General features: G+C 47.0%; 1 protein-coding gene across 1 annotated transcript; it reads left to right on the top strand.

Moving 5' to 3' along the window:
- The first annotated feature begins 603 nt into the window (after window positions 1-603).
- Window positions 604-18,732, top strand: Pxmp4 (peroxisomal membrane protein 4). Its single transcript, XM_048349021.1, has 4 exons — window positions 604-793; window positions 9,148-9,210; window positions 14,557-14,755; window positions 17,852-18,732. The coding sequence occupies exons 1-4, from the start codon at window positions 681-683 to the stop codon at window positions 18,113-18,115; spliced, it is 639 nt and encodes a 212-aa protein (XP_048204978.1). The 5' UTR covers window positions 604-680; the 3' UTR covers window positions 18,116-18,732.
- Window positions 18,733-20,227: the final 1,495 nt, after the last annotated feature.

Raw genomic sequence — 20,227 nt, 5'->3', positions numbered from 1 at the left:
GCAACAAAGTAAAACCTCTTGTTTCCATTTCCTGAAGTTCATTTCGGTAAATATTATTTCATATGACTAGATACACGTAGGCATTGCACGTTTGTGTTCCTCTCCTAAGAATATCCTCCTTTAGTCTCACTGTAAAAATTATCTTTTTAAAGAAATAGTTGGAAGCCATTGAGGGTGTCACGCAACATTTATGCTCTGAGATTGACTGTGGTCCGGGTTACCTAGTCCCAAGTGTCAGGCTTAAAGATAAATCCTGGTTCCTTCCAGGGTCACCACCCCCAAACTATCCATCTCAGCTTTAAGGAGGAGGGCCTCAGGCCTCCCCACGCCTACCCCACAGGTGACACGCCTCTCACCAAGTCAGCTGGTAACCCCAACATTTCACTGAAGGAAAATAAAAAGCCTTCTGATTGGACAGAGCCTGGCGTGAGCCCTTACTGAAAGGTCCAGTCCCTGTGATTGGTTACCACCTTTCCTCTCTCTCCCAATCATGTGTCCTCCAGGTGAGCGCGGCCCAAGTCTTCCCTGTGATTGGCTCTTCCTGTGTGAGTGACGACAGACACAACCTACGGGTAGAACGACGCGGAGACGCTACCGGGTGCCCGGGGCTGTGCAGCCAGAAGCTCGGGCTGTCAGTGCTGGTCCGGTCGGGTCGCTGAGTCCCTCTTGCCTCTGGTGCTATGGCCCCCCCGCCGCAGCTGCAGGCTCTGCTCCAGGCCGTCAACGCCTTGCTGCGCCAACGCCGCTACCATGCCGCCTTGGCCGTGGTTAAAGGCTTCCGAAACGGGGTTGTGTGAGTTAGGGCCGGGCCGGGGATGATGGACGGGCCCGGTTGGGGCCGGCAGCGCGCGGGCTGGGGGCCGGCGCGGCGCCGGGTGCCCTTGACCGTCTGTGGGGCTCCGTGCCCACAGCTCTGTGCGCCGGGAGGGCTGGATTTGGGGAGTCCGAGCGCCTGCCCAGGGATCCCAGTGCGCTGGTTCTTGGTTTGACCTCATCCTATGCCAGACGGCACCTGACTTCCCTCCTACGAGTCCAGTGCACCCTCTCTCTCTCTCGGCGCGCCCTTTAGCCTATTTGGCTTCGAAAGCCTGGTCCCCAGCACAGTGACGAACTGGCCTCTGGTCTCTGGCAGACAGGTAGATAACCTTCTTATGTGGCTGCCAGGCACCGATTGATTTTTGCGGGTGGGCAACCCCCCCCTTCCCCTGCCCCCCCCCCCCTTCTCCTGCTTCTCAGCTCCTTCCTCCTTTTGTACTGGGGACTCCCAGAGATTGCTGGGCGAATTGATCTCACCTCATCACACCTCTGCTGCTGGAGAGGCAGGAGAGGTGCTCTCCTTCAGGTCATTTTGCCTGGCTTAGTGCCTGGAGGGGGGCTTGTCCTCCTGTAAACCCTGTTTCACAAAACCCACAATTTATCAAGGGCCTACTATGCCAGAGCTGGCATGGAAGTAGAGAACAAACCAAAGGTCTGTGTACGACTGGAGTTGGCATCCTGGTTCACCTGAGGTGAACCTGTACACTTCCAAGGACCAACCATGTGATTGTGTGTGTGTGTGTGTCTGTGTGTGTGTGCGTGTGTGTATGTGTACATGTGTACTGGGGCTTAAACTCAGGGCTTGGGTACTGTCCCTTAGCTTTTTTGCTCAAAACTGGTATTCTACCACTTGAGCCACAGCTCCAATTACAGCTTTTTGCTGGCTAATTGTCATCCTCCTGAGTAGCTAGGATTACAGGCATGAGCCACCAACACCCAATCATCCCATGTGATCTTGAGCAAGTCATTTAGCATCTCTGCGACCCACATTCTGCACGTTTGTGTTCCTCTCCTAAGAATATCTTCCTTTAGTCTCACTGTAAAAATTATCTTTTTAAAGAAATAGTTGGAAGCCATTGAGGGTGTTACGCAGTTTATGCTCTGAGATTGACTGTGGTCCGGGTTACCTAGTCCCAAGTGTCAAGTTTAAAGATAAATCCTGGTTCCTTCCAGGGTCACCACCCCCAAACTATCCATCTCAGCTTTAAGGAGGAGGGCCGCATGCCTCCCCACACCTACCCCACAGGTGACACGCCTCCTTCCAAGTCAGCTGGTGACCCCAACACTTCACTAAGGGAAAATATATGTGTGTATACATACACATATATACATATGTAATATGTATTTGGCTGTTTCCCTTGTTATATTCACATGTCTAGCTGGCATGCCCACTGACCCTTTTCAGGCTCCTGCTATGTGTCATTTCCTCATTGAAGTCATTTCTGAGTTGCCCACCTATTTCCTTACTTCATTTGTTACTTCCCTGGCTCTAATCATCAGAGACCAAATAGTTTGCCTATGGATCTTTTTTGTTTGTTTTGTGTTGATACTGGAGCTTGAACTCAGGACCTCCTGCTCATGATCAACGTTTTTGCTCAGAGCTCGCACTCTACCACCTGATCCATACCTCTAGTCCACTATTTTACTAGTTAATTGGAAAGGAAATCCTTTCTGTTAGCTTTGAACCTTGATCCTCCAGGTCTCAGCTTCCTAATTTCAATCATAAGCGCAGCTGTATCTTGTGGTTATTTATTTATTTATTTTGCCAGTCCTGGGGCTTGAACTCAGGGCCTGGGTGCAGTTGAGCTTCTTCAAGATTCGTACTATACTACTTGAGCCTCTGCATAACATCCGGCTTTTTCTGAGTAGTGTGTTAGTGATAAGAGTCTTACAAACTTTCCTGCCCAGGATGGCTTTGATTACAGGCATGAGCCACCAGTGGCTAGCTTTTTATTTTTTATTTGTGTGTTTATATGGGGAAGGGGTACTGGGGCTTGAACTCACTCAGCTTTTTCACTCATGAGGCTCCACTACTTGAACCACATCTCCAGTTCTGGCTTTCTTTTTTGGGGGGGGGGTCAGTTGGAAATAAGCATCTCTTAGGTTTGTCTGCCTGGCCTGGCTTCCTGAGTAGCTAAGTTTACATGCGTGAGCCACTGGTATCCAGCTTCTTTTTTTATTCCTTTCTTACTAGTATCTAGCTTCTTTTCCTTTCCTTTCCTTTTTCCTTTCCTTTCCTTTCCTTTCCTTCCTTTCCTTTCCTTTCCTTTCCTTTCCTTTCCTTTCCTTTCCTTTCCTTTCCTTCCCTTCCCTATCCTTCCCTTCCCTTTCCTTTCTTTTCTTTGCTTTCTTGTGACAGTCTTGGGGCTTGAACTCAGGGTCTAGGCACTGTCCCTGAGGCCTAGTACTCTACCACTTGAGCCACAGCTCCACTTCTGGCTCTTTTATGGTTAATTGGAGATGAGAATCGTAGGGACTTTCCTCCCAGGCTGGCTTTGAGTCCTGGTCCTCAGATCTCAGTCTCCTAAGTAGCTAGGATTATAGGTATGAACCACTGGCACCCAGCTTCTATCTTGTTTTTATGGCTTTTCTTTCACTGGAGAATGAGTGAGCTTCGTGAGGACAGATTTTTTTTTTTTACCAACTTTATCCCTTGATGTATTCCTGGCACCTGCCACATAAAAATAGGTCCTCACATACTTGTTGAACGAATGAATTTGTACAAATAGAAATTACCATTCCCCAAATTTTTCAAATGACAAGATTGTAGTTCACAGTGTTACACCTGGCTCTCAGACCAGGTAGAAACTTGTTCTAGCCAGATCATATGAGCCACTTCTTTTTTGTTTTTGGTAGTACTGGTATTGGGGCTTGAACTCAAAATCTCAAGCTCTTGCTTGGCTTTTTCACTCACCACTGACATTCTACTCTTTAAGCTATGCCTCCAGTTCTGGCTTTTTGCTGCTTAATTAGAGATAAGAGTCTCAAGGATTTATCTGTCCTGACTGGATTTGAACCATGATGGGTGTGAACCACTGGTGCCCAGGTATGAACCACTTCTTTGATATGACCAGAGAGACGTGGACCCTGAGATAACACTACTAGCCCTTTTGCCAGGTCAGTCACAGAGCAGGTGTGAACCAGGTTCACACAGCCCAAATGCCTGCAGGCATTGCCCAATGTCTTTGCATACCTGCCCCCATTCCAGTGCTCCCTACGCCCTCAGTGCACCTACCCAGCCAGGACAAGCACTCTTTGGAGTCAGGCCTTTGGGATCTCATCACAGTGCCTTCATTTAAAAGCTGAATGATTCATCTTTTCTGGCCTCAGCTTTCTCTTCTGTAACATGGGAATAGTAAATACCCATTCAGGGCAGGAAATCTCGTAAGGCTATGAGGTCATTACTGGTAAGTGACAATATGCTGTGTTGAATCCACGCAGGGTGTATGATGAACTGTTATGACAGAGCCAGGTATTCATGGGGGCACATGTCTACAATTCTAGCACTGGGAGGCTGAGGCAGGAGGATCTCATGTTCCAAGCTGGCCTCTGTTACATAATGAGTCCCTGTCTTAGGAAAAAAAGGAAAAGAAGAAAAGAAAAGGCTGGAGATAGATGGAAAGGGTGCTGTGGCTCAAGTGGTAGAGTGCTAGCCTTGAGCAAAAAGAAGCTCAAGGACAGTGCCCAGGCCCTGAGTTCAAGCCCCAGGATTGGTTAAAAAAAAAAGTCTGGGGGCTGGGGATATGGCCTAGTGGCAAGAGTGCTTGCCTCCTATACATGAGGCCCTGGGTTCGATTCCCCAGCTCCACATATACAGAAAATGGCCAGAAGTGGCGCTGTGGCTCAAGTGACAGAGTGCTAGCCTTGAGCAAGAGGAAGCCAGGGACAGTCCTCAGGCCCTGAGTCCAAGCCCCAGGACTGGCAAAAGAAAAAAAGTCTGGAGATAGAGCTCAGTGGCAGAGCAATTGCAAGGCCCTGGATTCCATCACCAGCACAATTCATCAGTCAACAAATTACACTGGTACTATGCATTGGTGGGTTATGCCTATCATCCTTGCTACTAGAGTGATTGATAGTCACTGGTTTCCCACACCTATCATCCTAGCTGCTCATGTGGCTGAAATCTGAGGATCATGATTTGAAGCCAGTCCAAGCCCCCAAAATTCCACGAGGTTCTTATTTCCAATTAACCAGCAAAAGGCTGCAGTAGAGGTATGACTCTAGTAGAGCATTAGCCTTGAGTGAAAAACCCAAGTAGGAGTACAAAACCTTGAGCTCAACCTCAGTACCAGCACAAAAAGACTGAGATCTGAAGATCATGGTTTAAAGCCAACCCTGGGCAGACAACTATCCAAAAGATTCTTATCTCTAATTAACCAGGAAAAAAAAAAAACACAAAAAAAACAACAACTGGCGGCATGGCTCAAGTGGTAGAACAGTTGCGGTGAACAAAAAAGCTGAGCAAACTTGAGGCCTTGAGTTCAAGCCCCAGTACCAGCACAAAAGAAAACTACAGTGGGGGTCCTAGGTTCGATTCCCCAGCACCACGTATACGGAAAATGGCCAGAAGGGGCGCTGTGGCTCAAGTGGTAGAGTGCTAGCCTTGAGCAAAAAGAAGCCAGGGACAGTGCTCGGAAGTCCCTGAGTCCAAGGCCCAGGACTGCAAAAAAAAAAAAAAAAAAAAAGAAAGAAAACTACAGTGACAACCCCTTGTGAACAGAATGCTTTTCAGAAGAGGGCCTAGTGATATGGTGAAAGCTGAGTTGGAAGGGGTCAGGGAGCGAAGGGCACCCCAGGTAATGGCTTAAAGTAGAAGAGAATAGGTCGCAAATAGGTTGTGAGGCCCACTAGCATGGCTCAGATGTTCAAACTTTGTAACAGTTTAATTCCCTTTGCTATCCTTGCCCTACATATTTCAGTGTGCAATCCTAAAAATAAGAGCATTTCCTGCGTGTCTAAATTATGAATACTTTCAGTAAACTAGTAGGACTGTTGTTTTGTGAAAGGACAGGCACAGTTGCCTGTGTTGGGTGTAAAAGGAAGCACCATTTTGCTCTGGGTGGCTAGAAGAGGTGGAAGGCCATTCTCTGCAGGAAAAGATGTCGCTAGGAGGGTGTTGGAGGAGGACAGGTGGGTGGGGCTGAGCTGGGGAGTTGGGGACCTCCAGCTCACTGCTGGGGGAGGGGTGATAAGCCACATACCATGCTCTTCACAACCCTAGCACTAAGGGTTTGTGTTTATTTTTGTTTTGGTGAAACTGTCGTTTGAATTTTTTTTTTTTTTTGCCAGTCCTGGGCCTTGAACTCAGGGCCTGAGCACTATCCCTGGCTTCCTTTTGCTCAAGGCTAGCACTCTGCCACTAGAGCCACAGCGCCACTTCTGGCCATTTTCTGTATATGTGGTGCTGGGGAATCGAACCCAGTGCCTCATGTATACCAGGCAAGCTCTCTTGCCACTAGGCCATATCCCCAGCCTCGTTTGAATTTAAGTTGTACTGTAGCTCAGAATAAAACCTGCCTAGCATGTACAGGGCCTTGGGTTCAATCCTCAGCTCCCACATAGTAAGGAAACGTTTGGTGCTAAAATGTTCTAGGCCTCTTCCATGGAGATAGTCCCTGTGTCCAGTCTCTTATGTCTTCTTCCAGAAATGTGTAAATATTCCAATACATCCATTCTCCCCTAGTCTTTTTGATTCATGGGAGAATTGCCTCGTTTTGCACATTTTGTTGTTGTTGTTGTTGCCAGTCCTGGGGCTTGAACTCAGGGCCGGGGGACTGTCCCTGGGTTCCTTTTGCTCAAGGCTAGCACTCTACCACTGCCCGGCCTTGCTCTACCGCCCCCCATCTGCGGGGGTGGGGGGTGGGGTTCCTGGGCTTGTCTGCTTCTTCCATGTGGGACCTATACTCGCTCTCTCAAGTCCCCTGGCCATCGGGATTAATCGTGGAAGCGGGGTCCCAATGCAGCCTCGGTTCGCCTGTGGTTGCGAGACCCCATGCCCGCCAGCCCAAGGAAAGACATGAGCGCATGGTGGTCTCGGAGAATACCTCTGGGGCATTCTGATTTATTCAAATGAGGAGCCAACAGATATACCCCCAAGGGCGGGCACAAGAGAGGGACTACAGGTTGGCCACAAGGGCTGTTCTTCAAGTGATGTCAGAGGACTTCCTTTGTGGGCAGAGACCCAGCCCCCCAAGGATTGGGTTCTAGGGTCCTCGGCCATCAGACACGTGCTTGCCCCTGGAGGCGGGAAGAAGAGGGGACTGGCCAAGCCAGCTGTGGCCTCTTAAAGGCACAGCTGTCCCCAACATACCACATGAGCCACAGCACCACTTCTGGCTATTTCTATATATGTGGTGCTGAGGAATTGACCCAGGGCTTCATGTATGCGAGGCAAGCACTCTACCACTAGGCCATTTTCCTCGTTTTGCATGTTTTTTCGGTAATGCACAGATGTTCAAGAGAATCAAACTCCATAACAGTGCACATAAAACTGCTTCATTGTTCCCTCTCCTCCTCTCTTCTCTGATCTTCCTTCTTTCCTCTTCTTGCTCTTCTATTTTCTTCTTTGTCTTTCCTTCTCTCCTTCTGTCTTCTCCGCTTTTTGGATTTTTTTTTTTTGGGGGGGGGGTCAGTCCTGGGGCTTGAATTCAGAGCATGAGTGCTGTCCCAGTGCTTTTTCACTCAAGGCTAACACATTGAGCCACAGTGCCACTTCCTGTTTTCTGGTGTTTAATTGGAGATAAGATTCTCATAGACTTTCCTGCCTGGGCTGTCTTCAAACCACAATCCTTAGATCTCAGCCTCCTGAGTAGCTAGGATTACAGGCGTGAGCCACCAATACCCAGCTTCTCTTCTCTCTCTCTCTCTTTTTTCTCTTCTCTCCTTTCTCTTCTCTTCCTTCCTTTTCCCCCTTCCTCTTCCCCTCTCTTTCCCTCCCTCCTCCCCCACCTCTCTTTTTTTTTTGCCAGTCCTGGGGCTTGAACTCAGGGCCTGAGCACTGTTCCTGGCTTCTTTTTGCTCAAGGCTAGCACTCTACCACTTCAGCCACAGTGCCTCTTCTGGCTTTTTCTGTGTATGTGGTGCTGAGGAATCAAACCCAGGGCTTCATGCATGCAAGGCAAGCACTCTACTGCTAATCCACATTCCCAGCCACCAGTACTTTTCCACACAAGCCTGGTGTTCCAACAAGCAGTCAAAGGAGAATCTGGGTGAAGAGTTTGAATCTTAAACATAAGCAATTATGACAGGCACCAGTGGCTCACACCTGTAATCCTAGCTAGTCGGGAGGCTGAGATCTGAGGATCATGGTTCAAATCCAACCCAGGCAGGTTATCTCCAATTAACCACCAGAAAACCAGACACGGCTCTGTGGTTTAAAGTGGTAGAGTGCTAGCCTTGAGCAAAAGAAGCTCAGGGACAGTGCCTGTCCCTGAGTTCAAGCCCCAGGACTGGCAAAAAGAAAAAAGGAAAGGTAAAATGAGTCTGGAGGTGGGAACAGATGGGATGGGGGAGAATGATAGAAGGGGTGACTCATTGGGCACTTAGATGGACACGTTAAATTGCAACCCCTTGTACAACCTTTTGAAGTTCAGAAAAAATTAAATTAAAAATTTAAAAGCTTGGGAAGCCTTTGCAGAGGGCCTAGACACCACAGGAAGGTAATTGGTAAGGCGTGTGGAAGGGCATTCAAGGCTGGCAGAAGGAGCAGACTCTACAAAGACCTGGAGACAGAACCTGATGGGACAGGAACTGCAGGAAGGCCATCTTAACTGGAGCAGGATCTGAGAGGCATAGTGCCCAGATGGAGACCTTTCCATCAGAATTGTAACTAGGGGCTGGGCACTGATGGTTCCCGCCTTTAACCCTAGCTTCTCAGGAGACCCAAGATTTGAGGATTGTGGTTTGAAGCCAACTGAGGCAGAAAAGTCCATGAGAATTATCTCTGATTGACCAGCAAAAAGCCAGAAGTAGAGCTATGGCTCCAGTGGTAGAATGCCAGTCTTGAGCAAGAGCTCTAGGCCGTGAGTTCAAGCCCCAGTACTGGCACACAGGAAAGAAAAGAATTGTAACCAGCCTGCTAAAGCTTAGCATTCCTTTTCCTGGTTGGGGAAAGAAACTGAGGCTTAATGAAGTTAAATGACAAGCCTGAGGCCACACTCCCAGGAAGAGGTGAGATTTGAATCCAGATCTAACTGGGAGCAAGCATTATTTTCCCTTCCAATGTGGTATTTGGATGAGGAATGAGGAGTGAGGACAAGAGGTCAGAAGGAGAGTCTAGAAAGAAAGGTGGCACAGTAATGCCATTCTAACCATGCCCTTCTTTTTCTACAGCTATGGAGTGAAAATCCGGGCTCCTCACGCACTGGTCATGACACTTCTCTTCAAGAGTGGCAGGTGAGCAACGCTCTGCACACAGCTGAAGCGGGGAGCGAATGTGCCAACCCTTAGTGCCAGGATGGTGATAGTAGCTTCCTAGCTAGGCCTCGCTTGTCCCAGCCACACCTTCTCAAGTCCACCTTGGGCCCTATGTCCCCAGCTCAACAATCCCTCAAGTTCCCCAGGGTCTTCCTCAAGAAGCCCAGCTTCCAGATGTGACTTTAAGGGTTTCTGCAGCTGCTTCAGCTCAGCTGTGCCCGACCTCCATCAGTCCTTGATATGCAGAGTTGGTCTCCATTCTGTGTACATGCTGCATGCTGGTCACTTGCACACATATTCTCCTGCAGCACCCCTCTTGGGAACATTCTTCCTTTAGCTACCTTTGCTTCCTTCTTGGCCCCCTCCCCAGGCCCTGTGTGCTGTGGGGGTTGCCTCCTTGGGAAGCTGTCTTTGATTGCTCCTTCTCTCAGCCATCTTGGACCTCCTCTGATCTCCCCCCTTTTAAAAAGGTGCCTGTGGTGTGATGTTGATGTATACAAGATCCTTGAGCTCACCTGAACTGATAGGGTCACAGTTGTACAGCCTATGGGCCAAGTTCAATTTGTAGAATATCCTCTTTTTTTTTTTTTTTTTTAAATCAGTCATGGAGCTTTGAACTCTAGGCCCTGGGCACTGTCCCTGAACGTTTTTACTCAAGGCTAGCACTCTACCACTCTGAGCCACACTCTACTTCCAGTTTTCTGATGGTTAATTTGGCATTAAGAGTCTCACAGACTTTCCTGGCCAGGCTGGCTTCCAACTACGATCCTTGGATCTCAGCCCCCTGAGTAGCTAGGATTTGTTTTGTTGTTGTTTTTTGGCCAGTCCTGGGGCTTGAACTCAGGGCCTGAGCACTGTCCCTGGCTTCTTTTTGCTCAAGGCTAGCACTTTACCTCCTGAGCCACAGCACCATTTCTGGCTTTTTCTATATATGTGGTGCTGAGGAATTGAATGAGGAATCATGTATGCAAGGAGAGCACTTTACCACGGCCATATTCCCAGCCTCCGAGTAGCTAGGATTATAGGCGTGAGCCACTAGCACCTGGCTCTACTTTTTATTTCATTTTATTTTTTTAATTTAATTTTACTGTCAAGGTGATGTACAGAGGGGTTACAGTTATATACGTAATGTAGTGAGTATATTTCTTGTTATACCTGTTTCCCCCTCCCTCATTTTTCTCCCACCTTCCCTCCTATCTCCTTTTTATTTTTAATTAATTAATTTAGTTTTGAGTTTTTTGTGGTTTTTTCCCTCTGAATCTTTTTTTAAAAACCAAATCCAACTGGGCACTAGTGGCTCACGTATAATCCTAGCTACTCAGGAGGCTGAAATCTGAAGATATTGGTTTGAAACCAACTCAGACGGGAAAGCCCATGAGACGCTTCTCTCTAATTAAACAGCAAAAAATAAAAGCTGGAAGTGGAGCTGCGGCTCAAGTGGTAGAGTGCTAGCCTTGAGCAAAAGAGTTCAGACAAAGCTGGGAATGTGGCTTAGCAGTAGAGTACTTGCCTAGCATGCATGAAGCCCTGGGTTCAATTCCTCAGCACCACATAAATAGAAAAGCCAGAAGTGGCGCTGTGGCTCAAGTGGTAGAGTACTAGCTTTGAGCAAAAAGAAGCCAGGGGCAGTGCTCTGGCCCTGAGTTCAAGCCCTAGGACTGGAGGCCACAGCAGTAATCTTGTCCAGTCTTTTCCAGCTTTAGATTAGAGAGAGGAGTTTGAGTTTTCTGTAAGTAAACTAGGAATTATTATAAGATTTTAAGTGGGGCTGTGCCATTATCTGACTTAAAACACTTAAGTGTTTTGATTTGGTTTTGTGCTTGGGTCTTGCTTTCTTTTCTTTCCTTTTTCTTTCTTTCTTTCTTTCTTTCTTTCTTTCTTTTTTTTTGGTCAGTAATAGGGCTTGAACTCAGGGCCTGAGCACTGAGTACTGTCCCTGAGTTTCTTTTCCTCAAGGCTTAGCCACAAGTGCCACTTCTGGCTTTTTCTGTGTATGTAGTACTGAGGAATATGAACCCAGGGCTTCATGCATGTTAGGCTGACACTCTACCACTAAGCCATGTTCCCAGCTGGGTTTTGCTATCTTGCTGGTCTGAAACTCTTGAGCTTCAATGAGCCTCTTGCCTCAGCCTCCTGAGCAGCTGGAACAACAGGTTTGCCGTACCAGTTTCTTTTGACCAGTTTCAACAGCGTGAGGATTAATCATTTGCTTCTAGGTTAAGCTTGACAGAGGGGCTGGGAGCACCACAAGGACAGATGTAGGTGGACATTAGCCATTAGGCAGCAGTGGCAATGACCCAAGTGAGCCACAATGAAAATCCAAACCTGAGTGCTGCCCAGAGGAGTGAGGAGGGTAGTCAGTTTCTAAAATCATAGCAAAGGCAGATCAGTAATACCTAGACAATGGAAGATTCCACAGGGAAAACTAGCTTTTTTGTTTTCCTTTTCCCCCTTCCCTTCCTTCCTTCCTTCCTTCCTTCCTTCCTTCCTTCCTTCCTTTCTTTTTTTCTTTCTTTTCACTTGTTTATTGGGGACAGGCTCTCACTGGGTAGCTTAGATTGGTCCTAAACTTTTTTTTTAACAGTTTTATTGGGTTTAAGTTATTACATATATTTCACAGTATACATTTTAACTTTCACAATGATGAAGATTATCATTCTACTCTGCATAGCTTACGAAATCTATGAACTTTAGCAGTAAAATGATTTTCTCCATTTCAGACTATATGTACATTACTTTTCTTTTGTTTAGCAACATCTGTTCCCTCCTTCACTCATTCCTTCCTTCCCATTCCCACCCATGAGTTGCTTAGTTCCCTCTCATCAGTGCCCAATGTAGCAATGGTCCCCTCTGCTATATTATTGTTGTTGTTATTATTGTTACTATTCCCATTCACTTTCCACTCATTCTGTGTCCTCTTTTTACTGTATTTTGGCATCTTGAGACCTACTTGTTTACTTTGTTCTGTCTCTTTACATTTTAATTCTAACACCTGCATATCAGGGAGACCATACTCATTTGTCTCTCTGTTCTTGGCTTGTCTCACTCAGCATGATTGTTTCTAGTTCCATCCAGTTTCCAGTGAATGCCATTATTTTGTCCTTTCTAACGGCAGTGTAAAATTCCATTGTATATAGGTACCACATTTCTGTATCCATTCATCTGTAGTGGGGCATCTGGGTTGTCCCAAACTTTTTTTTTTTTTTTTTGCCAGTCCTGGGGCTTGAACTCAGGGCCTGATCACTGCCCCTGGATTCTTTTTGCTCAAGGCTACCGCTCTACCACTTGAGCCACGGTGCCACTTCTGGCTTTTTCTATATATGTGGTGCTGAGGAATCGAACCCAGGGCTTCACGTATATGAGGCAAACACTCTACCAGTAGGCCATATTTACCAGCCCCTGTTCCAAACTCTTTATTCTCCTGCCTTAGCCTCCAAGTACTAGGATTACAGGAGTATACCACCACACTTTGCTGAAATACAGACCTCAAAACCTGCAATTAGGCCAGGCACTAGTGGCTCACACCTGTAATCCTAGTTATTCAGTATAAGGGTTGCTGAAAGGAGACTGCCATGTGGTTCAGGCAGAAGAAGGGTTTATTGGGAAAGTCAAACCACCAGGCCTCACAACGGACAAAACAAAATATAAACAAACAAACAAACAAACTGGAGCGGGGTGCCCATGGTTCACACCTGTAATCCTAGCTACCCAGGAGGCTGAGATCTGAGGATTGTAGTTCAAAGCTAGTCCAGGCAGGAAAGTTCGTGAGACTCTTATCTCTAATTAACCACCAGAAAACCGGAAGTGGTACTGTGGCTCAAGTGGTGGAGGACTAAACTTGAGCTGAAGAACCCAGGGACAACACCCAGGCCCAGAGTTGAAGCCCCATGACAAAAAAAAACAAAACAAAACAAAACAAAAACCCTGGCAATCTTGGGGCCCATATGCCCATGTAGTAAGAACCTGCTGTTCCTGGATAATAGCACTCAGGATTGCAGGGTTTGGTTTTGTGTGTGTGCCAGTCCTGAGGCTTGAACTCAAGGTCTGGGCACTGTCTCTGAGTTTGTGCTCAGGGCTAGCATTCTACTTGAGCCACAGCTCCATTTCTGGATTTTTTTTGGTGATTAATTGGAGATAAGGGTCTCATGGACTTTCCTGCCTGGGCTGGACTTGAACCTCAGTAGGTAGGATTACAGACGTGAGCCAAGGGCACCAGCCAACTTCACAAATTTTTATAGGTCCCTTATTGAACGCTTGGAACACTTACTTGTGCCATTCCTGCTCCCTTCCTGCTTTCTCTTCACTGCCCCCTAGTGATTCTTAGAAATACATCACCTCCTTCAATCCTGACCTCAATACAAAACTACCCCACCACCTCCCGCTGCCTTCATATCCTCTCCCCACACATCTGCTCCGAGCATGGTGGCCTCTTTCTGTTCCTTTATTCTCTACTTCCTGCCCCTTCTTTGGGCTTTTGCTCTTGCCTGGGCTGTAATCACCCTGCCTGTTCACTTCATTGATTCCACCTTTTCCTTTGGGCCCCAGAAACTCTTGTCATAATCAGTGTATGAGCCTTGTCTCTGTGGTGGTGTTTCCCTCTCAAAAGTCCCATGAAGGGGGCTGGGAATATGGCCTAGTGGCAAGAGTGCTTGTCTCATATACAGGAAGCCCTGGGTTCAATTCCCCAGCACCACATTTAGAGAAAACGGCCAGAAGCAGCGCTGTGGCTTGAGTGGCAGAGTGCTAGCCTTGAGCAAAAAGAAAACCAGTGCTCAGGCCCTGAGTTCAAGCTCCAGGACTGGCAAAAAAAAAAAAAAAAGTCCCATAAGGGCAGTAAGCAGGTCTGTTTCTCAGAGTCAGATCTCTAGATCCAGCACATAATAGACACTCATTCATTTCTTCATGTGATCACTCCAAAATTTAAAAAAGTAAATTAAATTGAAGTGCCAGACTTTTGCATTTCGGAATGTCTGAGTCTCGGTGGTCTTCTTGGTGGTGGTCTTGCGACTTGGCACAACAAAAATAAGTGCTAGCACTGTCTGTTCCTTCGGATGAAAGAGCCATATCTAGAGTCTGCTCTTCACCTGGGCAGGGGCAGAGGAGCTTCAGGGGGTGGTAAGAGCAATGATAGGAAAAGCAAACGTGACATTGTCAGGGAATGGCTCTCTGAGGATTGGCTTGTGCCAACGCCTGAAGGACATGAAAGGTAGAAGCCTAGGGTTGAATGAGCCTTGGAGCTCCTTGCTTTATTCAGTTCCTCTCCAGTGGGCAAAGGCCTGGGAACCACTGGGCCTGTGCTCATGGGCGCTCCCTGTGTTTGTGCAGCCTCCAGGAGAAGCTGAAGACCATTCTGCAGTCCACCTATACCCACTCCCGGAACCTGGCCTGCTTTGTGTGCGCCTATAAGAGTCTGTGTGCTCTGCAGTCCCACGTGCAGGGCAAGACCTACCCAGTGCACTCCTTCCTCGCTGCCTTCTTGGGGGGCCTCCTGGTGTTTGGAGAAAACAATAGCATCAACAGCCAGGTAAAGACCCTCCCTGAGATGGTGCTGGTAGAGAGTTAGAGGTGGGCTTTGAGATGAACAATTGGCTGTCTTCCATGTCTGAGGTCCCTGTGTGACCTTGGAAAAAATCATTCCTCCCCACCTCCAGCTTCCCCATTGGTAAACCAAGTCATTGTTGGACTTGTGCTACTCTCTGGGGCATAGTGCTCAGGCCCTGAGTTCAAGTCCTAGTACTGACACACACACACACACACACACACACACACACACGCGCACAAGCACACGCAAAATAAAAAGTTCAAAAAGCTGGGCACACAGGGGCTGGGGATATGGCCTAGTGGCAAGAGTGCCTGCCTGGTATACATGAGGCCCTGGGTTCGATTCCCCGCCACCACATATACAGAAAACGGCCAGAAGTGGCACTGTGGCAGAGTGCTAGCCTTGAGCAAAAAGGAAGCCAGGGACAGTGCTCAGGCCCTGAGTCCAAGGCCCAGGACTGGCCAAAAAAAAAAAAAAAAAAAGCTGGGCACTGGTGGCTCAAGTCTATAATCTAGCTACTTACAAGGCTGAGATCTGAGGATTGCAGTTTGAAGCCAGCCCAGGCAGGAAAGTCCATGAGACTCTTATCTCCAATTAACCACCAGAAAATCAGAAGTGGCGATGTGACTCAAGTGGTAGAGCACTAGCCTTGAGCTGAAGAGCTCAGGGACAGCACCTAGGCCCAGAGTTCAAGCCTCATGACTGACAAAAAAAAAAAAAAAAAAAGTTCAAAAAAACCAGAATATAAAATATTTCAACATTTTCATATTGATCACATATTGATTTTGGATATGTTAGGTTAAGCAAACTATATTAAAATTTAATAATTAACCCATGCAAAAAACAAGGGTAGAAACATGGCTCAGCAGTAGAGTACCTACCTCAGTATGCCCAAAGGGAGGTGCTCCTAGGAGAAAAGGCTGGTTGGTTGAGTGTAGGTGATGCAATGGTGAATGATCTCTGGTCTGGAGGTAGAGAGAAGGAAAGGGAAAGGGAGAGAGGAGGAGGGGAGAAAGGAGAGAGGGCAGAGGGGGAGGGGAAAGGCCAGAGGGAGGGAGGAAGAAAGGGAGGGAGGGGATTAGGCAAGACTGGGCTAACAACAGAGTTTACCAATCCAGTCAATAAAGACCTAGGTCTAGATCCTGCCTAGCCTCTTTAGGCTTAAGCATCCAAAGCCATGAGCCAGTGAAGGTGGAGGCTTCTAGTTGTTCACATGCTGCTGACTAACAGGGTGGAGGTGGGCTTCCACTCCCCTTTTTTAAACTAGGCTTAAGGGACCACCTGGCTCTCTGAAAGCCACTGTTCCAGCAAGGGAAAAGAGAGGGGAGGAAGAAAGGGAGAGGAGGTAGATAGAGTTCCCTTCAAGGACAGGAGTCCTCCAGTGAACTTCTGCATTTTGGCACCGAATGTTAGGAAATGGGAAACTGAGTCACCAGCACCAGCTATTTATGTGTAACTATCTTTTTCTTGGGGGGGAGAGGGGTTTTCTTTTTGGTACTAGACATTTTGGGCACTTGTTAGGCCAGTGCATTGCCACTGAGCTACATCTCAGCCCTGGCTATTTAATTTATTGATAGCTTCATAGGTGTACCACAGTTCGTTTTTTAGTGGTACCAGGGCTGGAATTCAAGTGCTCATGCTCACTCCACTTGCTTGCTTGGCTAACACTCTACCACTTGAGCCATGCCTCTCCAGCCCCGCTTTTTGCTGGTTATTTTGGAGACAGAGTCTCACAGATTTTTCTGCCTGGGCTGGCTTCTAACTACAGTCCTCTAGAACTCAGCCTCCTGAATAGCTAGGAGTATTTGTACCTTGCTCCAATTTGTTTTAGAATTCACCCTTTGAAGGTCATGTCTGCATTATTTCTAGCTTTGGGGTATTACGAATATAACATTAGAACATCTTTGTACAGGTGTTTATATGAACATAAATTTTCATTGTTCTGGGATAAATGCCCAAGATGTAATTACTAGGTTGTATGGTCCATGAATGTTTAGTTTTAAGAGAAACTGCCAAAGGAGGAGGGAAGGCAGAGCTTGCCAAATTTCTAGTACAATTGTACCGTTTTACATTCCCACCAGGAATATAAGAATGATCTGGTTCTCTGCCTCCTAGACAATATGTGGTTTATTACATTTTTTATTTTAGCCATTTTGATAGGCATATCTCATCGTGATTTTACTTTGCATTGCCTTCATGTCAAATAAGTACTCTGGTGAAATGTTTGTTCCTTGAACAGCTGGTTTCTGGGTCAACTGCTTACTGTCCTGAGTGGCCTTTACTTTCTCTTTGTTAAATAAACTTTTAACAAGAAAAAAGGAAAAAAGAAATGATGCCAGGTGCTGGTGGCTCACACCTGTAATCCTAGCTACTCAGGAGGCTGAGATCTGAGTATGACAGTTTGAAGCTAGCCTGGGCAGGAAAGTCTGTGAGACTTTTATCTCCAATTAGCCACCAGAAAACTGGAAGTAGCACTGTGGCTTAAAGTGGTAGAGCGCTAGCCTTGAGCTAGAGAGCTCAAAGACAGCCTTTAGGCCCTGAGTTCAAGCACCACAACCAAAGGGAAAAAAATAAATGTTTATTCCTTTTGCCCATTTTCTAATTAGAATGCCTCCTTTTAATCATTGTTTCAAGAATATTTTCAAATATTCCAAATGCCAATAGGTTGTCAGATATACATTTGGAAATGTCTCTTCTATAGCTTTTTTTCTTTCATTTCATTCATTCATTCATGTGCTCTGGCTTGAATCAGGGCCTAAGTGCTGTCCCTTAACTTTTTTACTCAAGGTTAATGCTCTACCACTTGAGTCAGCACCACTTCTGACCTTTTCTAAGCAGTTTATTAGAGATAAGAGTCTCATGGACTTCCTTGCCCAGGCTGGCTTTGAACCACGATTCTCAGGTCTCAGCCTCCTGAGTAGCGAGGATGATAGGGGTGAGCCACAAGGGGTCTGACCTTTCAAATTATTTTGTTCATTAACTGATGCCAGACAGCCCTGCACAGCAATTGCTCCCATGCATTGGACCCGGCAGGAGGAAGATTCCCCATCAGTAACCCTCGCCCTTTCCTTGCTGCAGATCAACATGTATTTGACCTCACGAGTCCTGTTCGCCCTGTGCCGCCTGGCCGTGGAGAAGGGCTACATTCCTGAGCTCAAATGGAACGTGTTCTCATTGCACACGGCGGTGATCTGGGGCCTGGTGCTGTGGCTCTTTGAATACCACCGGCCCACGCTGCAGCCTTCCCTGCAGTCCTCCATGACCTACCTCTATGAGGACAGCAACGTGTGGCACGACATCTCAGACTTCCTCATCTACAACAAGAGCCGCCCCTCTAAGTAACAGCATCCCCAAGGTGCTGATGGGAACTCCTCCACCTGAACAGCTTCCTGGCAGTATCCAGCTGCTGCTCCAAGTCTGGTTCTATCAGCAAACTCTCCCAGAGGATCCTGCCACCTCACAGTCGTGGGCCTCTCACTCCAATGTGTGTTTTAGCCCACAGGCCTGTGGGCTGGAGTCAAAACACTGATTTTCACATCCCATAGGTACTTTTGAGTGGCGCAGCCAGTGGCTGGATCACTGGATCAGCCAGTGGCTGAGGACTCTTAGCCTTGGTTTCTAGCCTCGATGCTGAGCTTTGGGAGGCTGGGGCCAGTCTCACCTTCCCTGGGCCATGGGGCCCATTAGCTTAAAGGAAGACCCTAGAGGAGGGTCTCTTTCTGGTGGGTACAAATCGTTCTTCCCCTATGCTTAGTATCGGGGCTCCTTGCTGGTGGGCAGTGGGTTACACATACTTTGTCTGTTTTTTAAAATATTGTTTCTTGTCTCCGATACTTTAATTGGACAAGTTCTAGAACTCCTCCACTGTTTCATAGAAATAATGTGTGAAGCTGTTGGTTCTATCCAGCCAGCACTGAGAAAGAAAAGATTTATTTTTAACATTTATTTTCTAGCATCCACTTTTTAAAAAGTACAAAAGAGGCTAAGTCAGGAGGCTCTCAAGTTCCAGGCCAGCCTGGGCTACATAGCAATGTGAGATGAATCTTAGTTCTATATTTTAACTTAATATGTTCAAAATACTTTTTTTTTTTTGCCAGTCCTGGGGCTTGGACTCAGGGCCTGAGCACTGTCCCTGGCTTCTTTTTGCTCAAGGCTAGCACTCTGCCAACTTGAGCCACAGTGCCACTTCTGGCCTTTTATATATATGTGGTGCTGAGGAAACGAACCTAGGGCTTCATGTATACAAGGCAAGCACTCTTGCCACTAGGCCATATTCCCAGCCCTCAAAACACTATTTTAAACATACAATTAGCATAAAAAAATGATAAAACATTTTACATGTATATTTTTCTTGTCTTAAGCCATGGCACATAGAGCTGGTAGCTTTCTGCCAGGTAACACAGATTCCAAGCACTTCTGTCTTCACAGGAGAGGGTGGTGCAGTGTAGACCTAGGGCGAGGCTGGGGGAGGTTCTTTACCTTTCAGAGCCTCAGTTTCTCATAAAATGAGGGCCACCATAGTCATTGCAGGTGTTTACATCAAACCTTTGCCACTATAGCTGCAGCCTTCCACCGATGGCTTTCTGACTCCTGAATCCTTTGCACATCTCATCTTTTTGTTTTTGGTCAGTTATGGGGCATGAGTGCTGTCCCTGTGCTTTTTTCACTCAAGGCTAGTGCTCTGCCACCTTGAGCCACAGCACTGCTTCCTGTTTTCTGGTGGTTCATTGGAGATAGAGTCTCACCAGCTTTCCTGCCTTCAAACCACAATCCTCAGGTCATAGCCTCCTGAGTAGCGAGGATTTCAGGTGTGAACCACCAGCACCTGGCACATATCTTATCTTTATAATGACCTTGAAAGTATCTGTCTTGACCCTCATTTTATAGATTTGGAAACAGAGGATCAGAGAGAAGGATATCACTTAGCCAAGGTAATATAGCTAAGTATGTTAGCCCAAACAGGCTTTGAACCCAAATCAGTCTGATATTGAAGCCCCTGCTTTTTCTTTTTCAGTGCCTTACTTAACATTTAGAAATCGAAGCCATATATTGCACGTTAGCTGGTTACAGGAGCTGGCATTTGAAACAAACTCACATGCCTGCACCAGCTTTCAGTGGCGTAAATGGAAATTTTAGGGGTGCTCTGTAGCAGAGAGTCACCATGTGCTGGAGACTTGTGTGGCAGTTGGGAATTTTTGAAACTACTACACTAGACAAATCAAAACAAGTCTTCAGGAAAATAAGGCCCCAATTTGAGACCTTTGGTCTAGTAGAAATACTTCTATGAAACTTCCCTGTAAGTCTCTATTTCTTAGAAGTTACCAGGAGAATGTCTCCTGGGTCAATGGAGAGCTTATTAAAATACAAGTTCTGACCCAGTGGGTTGGGCTGGGCAGGAAGCCCTTTTTCTCAGACTCAAAGATGGCACTGGTACTGCTGCTCTGTGTCCTCACC

Source organism: Perognathus longimembris, chromosome 6 (genome assembly GCF_023159225.1).
Source record: "Perognathus longimembris pacificus isolate PPM17 chromosome 6, ASM2315922v1, whole genome shotgun sequence".
Taxonomy (NCBI): Eukaryota; Metazoa; Chordata; class Mammalia; order Rodentia; family Heteromyidae; genus Perognathus; species Perognathus longimembris.
Note: the sequence above shows the minus strand (reverse complement) of the source record. Positions and strands in the feature narration are given on the sequence as shown.